The sequence below is a fragment of the Protomyctophum bolini genome (assembly GCF_963924005.1).
Source record: "Protomyctophum bolini genome assembly, chromosome: 22".
Lineage (NCBI taxonomy): Eukaryota > Metazoa > Chordata > Actinopteri > Myctophiformes > Myctophidae > Protomyctophum > Protomyctophum bolini.
In genome coordinates, this window is record NC_137883.1 from 22,520,142 (window position 1) to 22,533,424 (window position 13,283).

The 13,283-nt window shown below is 42.3% G+C and overlaps 1 protein-coding gene across 1 annotated transcript in view; it reads right to left on the minus strand.

Annotated features, from left to right (window-relative positions):
* Nucleotides 1-3,391: 3,391 nt before the first annotated feature.
* dcc (DCC netrin 1 receptor) overlaps nucleotides 3,392-13,283 on the minus strand; it is a 107,951-nt gene continuing 98,059 nt past the window's right edge. The window contains exons 24-35 of the mRNA XM_080755627.1: nucleotides 12,231-12,338; nucleotides 10,992-11,186; nucleotides 10,754-10,786; nucleotides 9,622-9,684; nucleotides 8,762-8,924; nucleotides 7,970-8,301; nucleotides 7,250-7,381; nucleotides 6,683-6,757; nucleotides 6,064-6,186; nucleotides 5,592-5,780; nucleotides 5,045-5,181; nucleotides 3,392-4,945 (exon numbers count right to left, since the gene is read on the minus strand). Coding sequence (XP_080611753.1) covers nucleotides 4,856-4,945; nucleotides 5,045-5,181; nucleotides 5,592-5,780; nucleotides 6,064-6,186; nucleotides 6,683-6,757; nucleotides 7,250-7,381; nucleotides 7,970-8,301; nucleotides 8,762-8,924; nucleotides 9,622-9,684; nucleotides 10,754-10,786; nucleotides 10,992-11,186; nucleotides 12,231-12,338 — 1,640 coding nt within the window. The 3' untranslated portion in view covers nucleotides 3,392-4,855. The remainder of the gene's footprint in view (nucleotides 4,946-5,044; nucleotides 5,182-5,591; nucleotides 5,781-6,063; nucleotides 6,187-6,682; nucleotides 6,758-7,249; nucleotides 7,382-7,969; nucleotides 8,302-8,761; nucleotides 8,925-9,621; nucleotides 9,685-10,753; nucleotides 10,787-10,991; nucleotides 11,187-12,230; nucleotides 12,339-13,283) is intronic.

Below are 13,283 nucleotides of genomic sequence, written 5' to 3' on the forward strand. Positions count from 1 at the left end.
CCTCGCCCTAGCTTCTCGCCCTCAGCCGTCTTACTGGTTTAATGCCTTTGAGGTGCTAAAGTACCACAACGTGCATGCATGCATAGTCGAAATGACATTGGATGAGTACTCCATGCTAGTGTCCTCCTACAGTATAGTGCATAGTGCATTCCTATACTGACCACTGGAGTGATCTTTCCTGGTTACCTTTGTTGCCATTTTTGCACTTTGAGACGATCTCTAAGTCAAGATACAAGCAGGTAGGTAATTTCATATTTCCTTGTGATGCATTTCCCTAGTAGTATTGTAACCCAGCCAGTCACCCAGGTGCATTCTACACAGTTCAGAGCTAATAAGGGCCTCCTCATCCTGCAATCTGTCCTTGCCCGAGTCACCCGTAAACAAGCACAGATTGCAGTCGTTTATGTCAGTGGCTCTCAAACATTGTCATGCCAAAGACACCCAAATTCATTAGCCTGCGGTCCCCCATTAGAAAATATATGCCAAGGATCCCCATAGTCCTTTCAAGGATTCCCGGTTTGACCTGAATTAGGTTATGGTCCCACATTTCTATCTCTGGGACCGCAATGTATATTGTAAAATCAAAGTTAATTTAACTCTGAGAGTTTAAAAATTGAACCAAATGGACCCGTTAGGCTGCACGCACACACGCACGCACGCACGCATGCACACACGCGCACACACACACACACACACACACACACACACACACACACACACACACACAAAGAACAGATTCCATACAATGTTCCAATGTTTCATACGAAGGAAAGAAAAAAAGATTTTTATTGAAACAAATCAACTTTTTTGTTTCCACTTTTCACTGACTTTGTAAAATCTATGTTAATTATTTTGTGCCCTTACAAAATACCAAGGGCAGGGGCTTTGTTGGAGATAAACAAAATGATGTTTAAAAGAAAGTGAAACATCTCTGGATCATTTTATTTTCATTTCTATCTCTATTCACCCAGTCTTTTTAATAATGTAGATTTGTTTTCTCAGACAGCCTCCGTCTCACTATCCCTCCATGGCTCCATTATGTTTGTTTTTCTTAGCGTGGGGAAAAACAAAACAAATCCAGTGGTGGAAAGTAACTAAGTACTTTTACTTAAGTACTGTACTTAACACTTACAGTTTTGAGGTATTTGTTTACTTGAGTATGTCACATTTTCAGTACTTTTACTTCTACTCCACATTTCAGAGGCAAATATTGTACTTTTACTCCACTACAATTGAAGATTTGTAGATTTTGATTATTACAAAACATACGTTAACCACTTCAGCCCTATATTATATATCTTTGGCCATTTGAAAATAGCCGATCTAAAAGCTCACAATGCGTCGTATAGATCTGCTTTTTTCAAAATATATTTTTATAATTTTCTTTACTTGTGAAATGGGACATTCTACATAATGAGTAGGCCTACTTTATACTTTTGGTACTTTAAGTACATGTTGAACTTGATACCAATACTTTTTGATTGCCATACTTTTAGTTGTAACAGAGTAGTTCTACATTGCAGTATTGATACTTTTACTTAAGTAAAACATGTGAGTATTTTTCCACCACTAAACAAATCTGAAAAGGAGAAAGAGGAAAAGGAGGAAAGTGAAATAAAAATAACAAAACGTGAGAGTTCGTACAATTGCCACAACACGTTCCTTTTCCATTTGCCCAGAACTTTCATTATATGAATTAAATAAACCATTTAAAATCTATCATACCATAAGTTTTGTGTCTATGTGTCACTGACTTGTAGTCATCAGGCAGGAAACCACAAGCCGGAATCGGTACCCAAAATAATTACCACCCACGAATCTCACGATTATAATTTTATGGCCTACCCAATAAAATCCTTGATGCGGCGTGGTTTTGCTGATATTTAAAATATAAATGTGAGTGTCAAAAAAGAATATTTAGCATCTCTATACCTTTGTTATCCCACGGCCTATTGGTTAGGCCCTAAAATTATGATCGTGGGAAATTTCTTTGGATAGATCTTATTCCGGTTGTGGTTTCCTGTCTAAGGATTACAAATCAGTGACAACATGACATAAATTACCATCCGATCCAGACCGGTTCACACGGCGATTTGGAAACACAGACCATTCCTCCGAGGTAGAAAGACTGGTGACGCAAGGTTAACACTGAATTAACAAACGACAAGAGGGCACACCAGTGCGCTCAGTGTGAATTTCCGAATTCACCCCATGTGAGCCAACATTTGTTGCACGTTCATAATGAAAGTGACTATAGGACAAAGATAATTCAATGCAGTGCAAATAAATTATGAATACATTAGAAAACAATAAAATGGAGATCAAATGTATATAAATAAATATATAGCCTAGTGAACCGGACACAAACCATTTTACATGAACCGATTGGAGTGAGTGATTTTAAATACATACATAATAATACTAGTATAACAAAAATTACTATAGGCACAGAAAATATAGCTTTTGCCTGTCCCCTGACCGAACTCATCAGAGAGTTACAGCATGACCACCAAACCTGTTCTATAGCTAACTTATCAGCTTTAGTTCAGTAAATCTGAGCTTTGGTCTGGAGGCAGATTGGATGGAATCTCGTTAATCACACAGAGAACCTGTTTTGTGTTTTCTGCCGTCAACGCGACTGAATGAATTGAATTGACAATTGTTTTCTCCTGCAAATGTTAACCTATCAAAATACAAATAAAATGCTTTTCCCTTTCCTCCATGTCAAATTAACACATTTCAGAATAATAATAAATCATTGAATGAGTATGTCCAAATTCATTATTAATATAAGCATAACAATAATGATAATAAACTCATGATGACTAATATGATATAACACAGTTTCATCGTACTTGAATCAAGCTATTGCTATTGTCCAGGGTCCATCAAACAAATTCTCAAACTATTTGAAACAGTGTCCAAAAGATTGAAAAGAAAAACATGGCCGATTTACATTTTTTTTCTCTCAGTTGTAAACAATTTGTTTGATTACTATCTTTTTTGTAAAAAGGTAGGTACTTCTGAAAATCAATAAAAATAAAAAATAAAGGATGATCCACCAAACCCCTTGTGTGTGGGGGGGGGGAAACCAGACTTTCCCCCCGTAGTATTTTATGAGGAAGTATTACAACTACTTCATCTTTTTTTGGCAAACGTCTCATTTTAGGAGAGGGAGAGAGAGAGAGAGAGAGAGAGAGAGAGAGAGGCAGAGGCGGGGGGGGGGGGGGGGGGGGTGGCATAGGGAGAGTGGATTTGAGAGAATTCAGGAGCGCATTGGAAGGGCATTGTTTGTAGTAAAAAAGACAAAACAAAATGGCGATTTTGGCACATTACGTCTTTCGGTCACAGAATTCGGTAAACGTGTGGAAAGGAAAGTCTTTATTCACTTATTCATACATTTATTTCACGAGAAAGGAAACGTATCGGTATTCGGGATTGGATTAACAATCCGATTGGGGATCAGGATCAGTGTCAGGATGTGTAATCGATGAGCGGATCTCAGAATCTTGTTCAGCCACATATAGTTCCACCCAGTACAGGAAAAAGAAATACACTGGATAGGAGTTTGTTCAGCTTGTTTAGGCTTAAAGTCCACTCCAAAGACCAGTTGTCCTGCGATGGAACTCTTTCAGGACACCTCAATGACTTTCAAGCTTTTAAGCAGCCCTCATAGAAAATCCAGATAGTAGTAGCACTATAGTAGCCTACTCGACCAGGTCCAATCTTCACAGAACTGTTTTCCCAAGTCAAGTTTCCAGCCCAATAAAAAAAAATCAGTTTTACATGGTTCGCTTTCAATGAACCCTTCGTGGAGTTTGGGTTCTGAAGCCGATCTTCTTTTTTGTCCAACCCATTCCTGACACTAGGATCCCTAAGTACACGTGATCGGGAGAGTGAATGAATTTAACCCCCTGCCCCCTCGTCCTCATTGGCTGAGGAATATTTGACACGAAGCCCGTACTATTAGTAGCAGTAACTCTTAGTAGTAATGCTAGTAGACTAGGCTACTACAAAGTGAGACCAAACTACCAAATCTGAGGTCAGATTAGAAGAGAATGTAATCCTCATGAGAGACCACAGCCCAAAACCAGCCAAACTCGGAACAATCCATCTGCAATCAGCGGACAAAACAAACGGATCCTAGGTCAGGAATGTGATTCCTCAACAATTTGCAACTTCTTGTCTGAGCAAAAGACCCACTGATCCCAGACTAGGTGAGTCACTCAAAACCAGATATAGTGGGTTCAAAAGAACATATTCAAGCGAGTCTATCCACGATTAGACAGAAACGCAATGCGATTCCAAGGGGAGAGGCGCGTCATATCATATACAGTAAGAAAATAAGTAAATCACAGTAGGCCAGTGGTTCTCACAGTGTGGTCCGGGCCGGGGACCCTCGGGGTTCCTCGAGGGCCTTCCAAATGGACCCATACGGGTCTGTAACTCTGAGAGTGTCCAAATGGAACATTTTTTTCTACACTCTCAAGATTTATGGGGGTCCTTGCAATCAGAAGGTTTGAGAACCACTGCAGTAGGCCATCGAGTCTAAAGGGTGGAGTGGTCAGAAGTCATAGTCTTAAGCCCAAACCACACCAAAGATTCGCCATGCAACTCCTCGCAACCAAACGGTTGCGAGGAGTTGCATGGTGACCCATTGGTGTGGTTTGGGACCATTGAATTGAACCAGTTGAATCACTTGGGTCGACTTGGGTGGACGTGCAACATACCTGTATACAGTATCACACCACTGGGACGAACGCTAAAACCGTCTCGTCCTGTCTCGACCCTTTGGTGTGGTTTGGGCTTTTAAGTGAGAGGATGGACTTCAGATGTCATTGGAGCGGGGGCGTCACTAGAAGGCGGAGCCTGTGATTGCGTTGAGCTGTTTCATGAGTCCCTCGAGGCTCGCCATTTGTTCCGAGAGGTCGTCCTGCTCGTAGACCTGGAGACATGCACGATCACACAGGAAGTAGAGATTATTAGGACACAGGAGAGGTCAGAAGAGGTCGAAATGGGCTAATATTGGGCTAATACTACTCACATTAGCTGTGTTGTTGGTGTCCTCTGTGCTCATATCCTCGGAGGCACCCGTGCAGGGTGCTGTCGGGACTGAGACAGGAAGTAGAGGAGACCTGGCCTTTCCTGCTTGGCCCAGAGATGCTGTCTTCGCCAAGCAGCCTGGAGACACAGGACATCATCATCATCATCATCATCATCATAAACCTGGTCTAACAGCAAATGTAGTCGTTTTTTGAGGGGCGCAAGCCCTCTCCAATGCAAGGCTTTTGAAGATTACGTCATATGGTAGCCAAATCTATGGGGTTTGTTTAGAGCACTTTAGAGCTAGCCAAGTCTATGGACTTTATTTTTTGTTTAGGGCACTAAATTACGACGTCATGTGGCCAATATAAATACAGAGGGTGTGATTCTTCTTTCTTATTCTACTTTTAATGTGAATATTGTTTTCTAATTTTGTGTTTCATTCACTACAAAGAAAATATTCACACATCCAAAAAAAGAAAAGGTAGTCAAAGGAAATCTTTTCGCATTAGCCGACGAAATCAACACCTTTGGCGGTATTTACTCACCTGGCGTGTACACTTTGTGCTCCAGGCCGATGGAGGGTGGAGGAGGGGGCAGTAAGGGGTTGACGGAGGCGTGAGCAGCGCAGGAGGAGGAAGAGGAGGTGAAGCTCCTCAGCGGGTGTGTTGGCCGAACGCACGCCGTCGGTATGCTCCTCACACCGACCGACGACGCCATGCTGGGCACCTCCTCGCCTGGCCCAACAATGGAACAATTAATAATAATAATAAATATAGATAAGACGGGGCCATGGGCACCTCCTCGCCTGGAGGGGTGGACCAACAATGCATCTGATGATATGTTCTTGGTTTACTTATAATCCTAGATGACTACTTCTATGCATTTGATGTATTACCTTGTGTTGTCCGTGCTTACTGTAAATCGCTCCGGATTAAGAGTGTCTGCTAAATGCCTAAATTATAAATTGTATTTGCAATAATAACTAGGCCTAAGATATGGCAGAACCACTGTCTATACCTCCTCCAGCTCCTTGGACCACCGGCATGCCTCCGATCCCAGAGACGAGCTCTCCCGCCTGGGCAGACGAGCCGGGCAGCAGGGGCGCCTGGAGTTGGCTCTGTGGGGACTGTAAGGATGGGTCTGATACACGGATGGAGGGAGGGAGGGAAGGGAGCGAGGTTAACTAATTATTTAGACACATGCCTGCATGTACAGCAAATAGATCGATAGATAGATTTATAGATTGATAGATGGTTTTCAACCAGTGGTCCGGGGACCACCAGTGGTCCTTGAGGGGGTCCTCAAGTGGTCCTCCTGAGCGTAAAATGCTCAAGAGTTAAATTATTGTTAAACATCTGCATTACTTAATTTACAAGAAGTCTACACAATTAGAGAATGTGGAAGAGTTGTTATGTAATCTATATATGCCTGTTATATCTCCTGCTGTGGTACCAACATCAATACAGCATGGAATTGTGGACAAAATCTTGAACAGCATATTCTTGGGTCTGAGAGTATAAATGTCATCAAATGGTGGTCTGTGACCGTGGCTCAAATGCAGAATAAATAATGAGACCTTGGTATGAAAAGGGTTGAAAACCACTGTGATAGATTGATGGATCAATGAATGGATAACCTGGATAGCCTCTCAGTGTGAATCCACAGCCCGGGAACTGATCCAGGGACGGTACGGGAATTGCACTCACGACGGCTGTAGAGAGAGAGAAAGTGGTAAAGTAGTACTTTACTTGAATATTTTCCGATTTTAAATACTTTTACTTCTGTACACGATACTATTATCGCATAGACAAATAATGTACTTTTACTCCACTACAATTATTAGAACATTTTAGTTACTAGTACTTACTTTAGATTATTAAAAACAGCTGATCTATGAGCTCGTAGAGCTTTATAGATCTGCTATTTTCATTTTTGTACATTTTGATACCAACACTTTTGTATTTTTTATTAAGTAAATTTAGAATTCTGGTCTGGACTTTTGTGAATATTTCTACAGTGCAGTACACTATAACTTGTGAGTACTTTTTCCACGCATATATATCGGGCTGAAGTGGTTAATGTATGTTTTGTAATAATAATACATGACAGACAGACAGACAGACAGACAGACAGACAGACAGACAGACAGACAGACAGACAGACAGACAGACAGACAGACAGACAGACAGACAGACAGACGTACGTGTACTGCTGGGCTGTGCGTCCAGAGGGATCATCATGTTGGTTCTGGTGTTGGTGGGAGCGCGGCGCGCTACCAGCGAACGCTCCAGCGTCGACACGCTGACGCTCACGCTGCTAGCCTCGTCCACTTCACCTGTAGGAGATAGCGTTGAGGAACACCTCATTACGTTTTAGTCAGATATTACGAGTCACCTGAAATGTTTAGTGTTATAGTCTAGTTTTAGTCGGCTAAATATCATACCATTTTGGTCGAATAAGCCTACAGTTATTTTTGTTGTATTTTGGCGGGCCTTGATGGTGTCGTAATGGCCGATTTTACACTGCATGCTGAAAATAGCTGATCTACAACTTTGAAGATCTGCTATTTTAAGAGCGTTACACCCGAGCGCAACCAATGATCTTGATCTCTTCTCCATTATTCCCTCCATAAGATTTTAGTCTAGTTTTTATTTGTTGACAGAAGTGTCAGTATATTCAATCATAGTTTTGGCATCATGGCTTAGTTTTTACTTAGTTTTTATTTAGCAGATCTAAAAGCTCGTAGCGTGACACTCGGTGCCGAACTATGCACTTGTAGATCTGCTATTTTTCAACAGCAAAAGTTTAAAATAAGGTCCTCAGGTCTAAATTGGTTAAAAACAGATATATGAATGAATGACAGAACGAACAAAAGCATGGATGAAACTAATACGACAATCCAAAAAAGCTCTGCACGCTTTACCTCCCTTCCCGCACAGGGGGCCATCCGATTGGCCGTGAGCCAACGCCGCCGACGCCCCACCCCCGCCTGAAACCCCAACCCCGCCCCCGCCACCTCCCACAGAAGTGGCGGGAGTAACGGCGGCGGAAGGATCGCGGCCATGGGCCCCTCCCCCAGAGGAGGAGGAGCTGGACATGGAGGAGGAGTTGTGGCCGGAGGAGGAGGGGCCCGCCGCGCCGCAGTTCGTGGGCAGGCTCTTGAGCTCCACCTCCTCGTGGTGGATCCAGAGGTCGGGCGGAGGGCGCGTTTCCTTCTGGCGCTTGCCAGCGCCGCCGGCGCTGCTGGCACGCTTCCTGTGGTGGAGAGAGAGAGTGGAGAGAGTGGAGCAGATGAGAGGAGGGAGAGGGGACTCAGACCAGAGGAGGGGAGAGAGTGGAGCAGATGAGAGGAGGGGAGAGGGGACTCAGACCAGAGGGGACTAAAAGAGAGTGTTGATTGCCGTCGACTGATACTTCCGATGAGAAATGTTTGTCGAATACCTTTTTTCACTGACGAAAACTTAATGGAAACTAATGAATGTGCTAGATAGCACCTGATGAAGCTCACGGCGAAACACGTTGTGCTAATAAATAACTTGATGCAGTAAGTTGTCCGTCTCTGTTCCCTGGAGTGTGCAGTCCCTTCCTTGGAAGGATTGTTTTCCCTTTTTGAATATACTGTATGCCTGCTAGACTTGCACCTCCCACGGTTTCTTTTTTGGATGAGTCTCATATATATACAGTATATATATATTTTTTTTTTCTTTTCTCTTACTTCCTCTTTTGCGCAGATGACCGGCGTGTGCAGATGAGCGCTACCACGGCGACCAGCACCACCGTGACTCCTCCCACCGAGACCACGATGATGACCAGCAGGTTGCCGTTCTTCTGGGGCGTGGCACTGCCGTGAGGCGGCCGCATTTGACCAATAGGAGATTCTGGAACACAGCAAACCAGGAAGTAGGGTTGTACGGGACTACAAAGTTGGCCAACAGAAATGTTGTGGGCGATGAAAAAGTAATCAATCATTATTTACTTTGATAATGTCTTGTAATGTTTGAGGGGCGCTAGCCACTCCTATATTCAGCTAGTGTAGATCTTTGTCCTAACACAAACATTAAATGCCATTGCCAACGAATGGAGAATTACGTCATATGTGGACAAGCAAATTGGCTATTTCGGTCCTACACAATCTCATTAACAATGAAGCATTAGACGAGAGAGAGAGAGAGAGAGAGAGAGAGAGAGAGAGAGAGAGAGAGAGAGAGAGATAATTCCATAGCCAGGCATTCAGAGATCTCCGCCTATACCAATATAACTGGAGGTGACATTGAAATTCATGCTGCTGGTTAGAGACAACTGAATCTGGCTTAAGAGGAGAGGAGAGGAGAGGAGAGGAGAGGAGAGGAGAGGAGAGGAGAGGAGAGGAGAGGAGAGGAGAGGAGAGGAGAGGAGAGGAGAGGAGAGGAGAGAAGAGAAGAGAAGAGAAGAGAAGAGAAGAGAAGAGAAGAGAAGAGAAGAGAAGAGAAGAGAAGAGAAGAGAAGAGAAGAGAAGAGAAGAGAAGAGAAGAGAAGAGAAGAGAAGAGAAGAGAAGAGAAGAGAAGAGAAGAGAAGAGAAGAGGGGTGTGGCCTACCATTGATGCTCCTGTCAATCAAGTTGTTGTCTGCAGGCCAATAGGAGTGGTCCATTCCTCCACCTGAGAGAGAGAGATTGATTTGTTAATTGTTATTAATAGTAGTAGTAATAATTGTCATAGTAGTAGTAGTAGTAGTAGTAGTAGAAGTAGCAATTGTGATTACAATTATCTAATGTCCTTTGTTAAAGTCCAGCTGAACATTTAACCCTTCAGAACATAAACAATTATGTGCAAAAAAAAAGAACGAAGAAAATGAAGAAAAAAAATCAACCAACAATATTATGATGACATCCACCCGTCAAATTACCATACTATTCCACCCAGAGCTAATAAATATCCCACAGACAGCAAAGGGAAATGCTGTATGCAGAAAACAAACCATGTTACAAACATCACAATTCAATTAATTCACTAAAGCTGGGTGGGAATTTAAAAAAAAACAGCAGTATGAAACTATATGCCCTATGTTTATATATATTACAAAACTGTATTTTCAGTGTTTTCACTGATTGCTTTGGCAGCTTCAAAACATCCCCGTCTAAGGTCAAATGCAGTAAAGTAATTTCCCCCTTGTTGTATCACTACTTGCAAATACCCAGTATTCAGTGAAACAAAATGTGTATACAATTTAAAATGTGCTACTGCTTATGTGATCACGTTCCGTTTTCTTTGCCCACTCTTATTGCTAAGGGGTTTCAACTTTGCAGTGTTGCCACACCTCTGTCCACTATAATAATGCATGTTTTTCTGATTTTCATTGACACCATGTCTGGCCATTAAGCACTGTATATTCTACAGGTGCGACTGACTTGCAGTACTGTCTATTTGTAGTAGAGTTCAGTCAGATAACTCACTCAATAGATTGAACAAATATTTATTATAGAATGAGAATACAAGGGTGCCTATAACATTTTATCTTGGCGTTCAGCGTTTTTTTGCACATGCAGATCTGACACATCGAAGGTCCGACATTCGGAAACAACGGTCAGATGATTGCCACGTCAGCGAATGACATGTGGGTCTTGCATAACACTGAATGAGACCATTGAGTATATCTGACTGAACTAACTCCGCAAGCCATGTATTATTTAGAGTAGTAGGAGTAACATTACTAACACTATTATCTTACCTTGGTCATTTGCCATTTTGTCTGGATGTTCGACTGAAAAAATATCATTAATTCATTAATTCAAACGAAAATGATTTACGATTACTTTCGCATACATTTAAAAGTCAAAATATCTGTGCTGTTAAAAAGCATACAAATGCATTCATGTATTATGTATTATATAGACAGCGTATACAAAAAAAAGTTTTATTCACAGAAAGTATAACTAATATAAAAACAAAAAAAATCCCCTCCTCACCTCTAGCCGTGCGGAAGCTGACAGGGTCCGACAGGGGGCCGACACCCTTTGAGTTCTTCGCCTGGATGCGGAAATAGTACGTGGAGTCCAGCGTCAGGTCCGGGATCAGCTGGGTGAGGCGGTCGCCGCCCACCACCTCCATCAGCCAGTCGTCAATGGGTGCGTGCTTGTCCAGTGTGTAGTACAATATGTAGCCTGTAAAGTGGACAGTGGTGGACACGTAGTGTAAGTAAAAGTATATCTATACTACACTGCAATCTAGAAATACTGGTAAAAGTCCGGAATTCTAAATTGACTTGAGTAAAACTACAAATGTATATTGGTATGTCTCAAAATGTGAAGTACCAAGAGTACAATGTACTCAATGTCCCAGTTCACAAGTTTTCAAATATATAAAATATATAATAAACATCTTTTGAAAATAGCATTTATGAGCTTGTAGATCGGCTGAAGTGGTTAATGTACGTTTTGTAATAATAATCAAAATCTACAAAGTAACTATAGTAAATAGGCTAAATAAAATTGTACTCAAAACCATCTCAAAATGTGATCCTTATGGTAAGTACATTACTTGAATAAATGTAACCACCACTGGATACATTAGCGTGGTTCCAGACCAGAGTCCCTGAACTTGTCTCGCCCACATTTCACACTTTCCTGTGATTCAGAGGCCTGGTGGTTTTCCAAGACTAATCCGGGCAATTAATGCCTTTGTTGGCGGGACTCTGCTATCGAGTGTTACTACTCATGCTGTCGCATAAATTACACCACACATGCTTCACTCTACAGAGTCTACACATACATTACACCAGTGGTTCTCACACTCATTTGGCTCAACTCACCACTATAACTTCCATGCAATACCGCTGGGTAGTGCTGCACGATATGGACCATTTCTTATCTTCGTATTTATGCCAAATAATGCAATATCGATACGATATACAATATTGCCGTTAAAATGTCATATTCTATATTTAACAGAACAGATTGAAAATAACTTTTTTTATTTGCCGTTTAACCACGTGAACCACAGGATCCCTATTTTGGGGGGAAAACATTCGACAAAAATAGACGATTTACAAGCTCACGTCAACGTGTCACGTTAGTGAGCCTGTAGCTCTGTGTCACTGCACCCTAGGGTGCCACCACGCCACGGCACCCACTTTGAGAAACCCAGCTGCCACTACACATCCTTTACTTTCAGAACGAGACCAGGCTATCAGGCTATAGCACACTCACCTGTGATCCGTCCGTTGGATTCCATGGGCGGTTGCCAGCTGATGAGGACGGCGCGTGGCCTACCCTCACGGCTTATCACCGTCAGGTCTTTGGGGGCAGAGCTTGGGGCTGCAGGGTCCCGGCAAGGGAAAACAGGACATTTGGGGGAAGCGGAGATTGATTGATTGATTGATTGAAGTATTTATTAACAGTTTGCAGAATTACAGTACATTTCAAGCACAACTCAATACAAAAACTGTTAACTGTGAGTGGACGACACCATAAAGCATTACACTTGTTTACAAGACAGGGTCCACCATTTTCAATTCGTCATAAGATAAGGAGGTATAGGGGCAGGGTGAGAGTGTTGTTGACGAAACAATGATGATGTTGTTGACTTTAAATGAAGTAGTTCTCAAACTCACAGCAACGTGAGAATTTGAATTTAGCCATACATATACTGTAGCTGTACAACTTTCTTCACTTCATTTATATGAGAACAAATTGAAGGATGTTTTGATTGACCAGGTCATATAATGCCACATTCATTATTGCACATTTCCTGATAACACACTCATTGATTCATTTTAGTTTGGGTTATTTTTTAAGTGGTGCAACCACTTCTACATCCAGCAATGTCCGTGTACCTGTTTGTTTGTTTGTTTGTGATGTAGGTCTATGAGCACGAGTGGTGTGCGCATGCGTGCGCGTGCACCACTGGTGTGCGCACGCACCCGCACCCGTGTGTGGATGTTGTTGCTACATAAATAGCGTCAATGCTAGCGAGCTAAAATATAGCCATCCTTGCTCTAGAAAGCACCAATGTTTCCATCTAGACCACCGGATTATCAGCAAAAACCTCCGAAAATCTCGCTAATTGACCAAACCATGGAGAGCTCCGTAGATTAGGAGTTATTCAGCTTTTAGTCTGCCTGTATAATAGGGGGTGGACGGCAGCGCGCATGCGCGATCCATAATAAAGCTAATCTAACGGAGCAGAGAGAGAGAGAGAGAGAGAGAGAGAGAGAGAGAGGGGAGTTGCACCACTTGGTTCACACAGGTGTGATTTTTTGT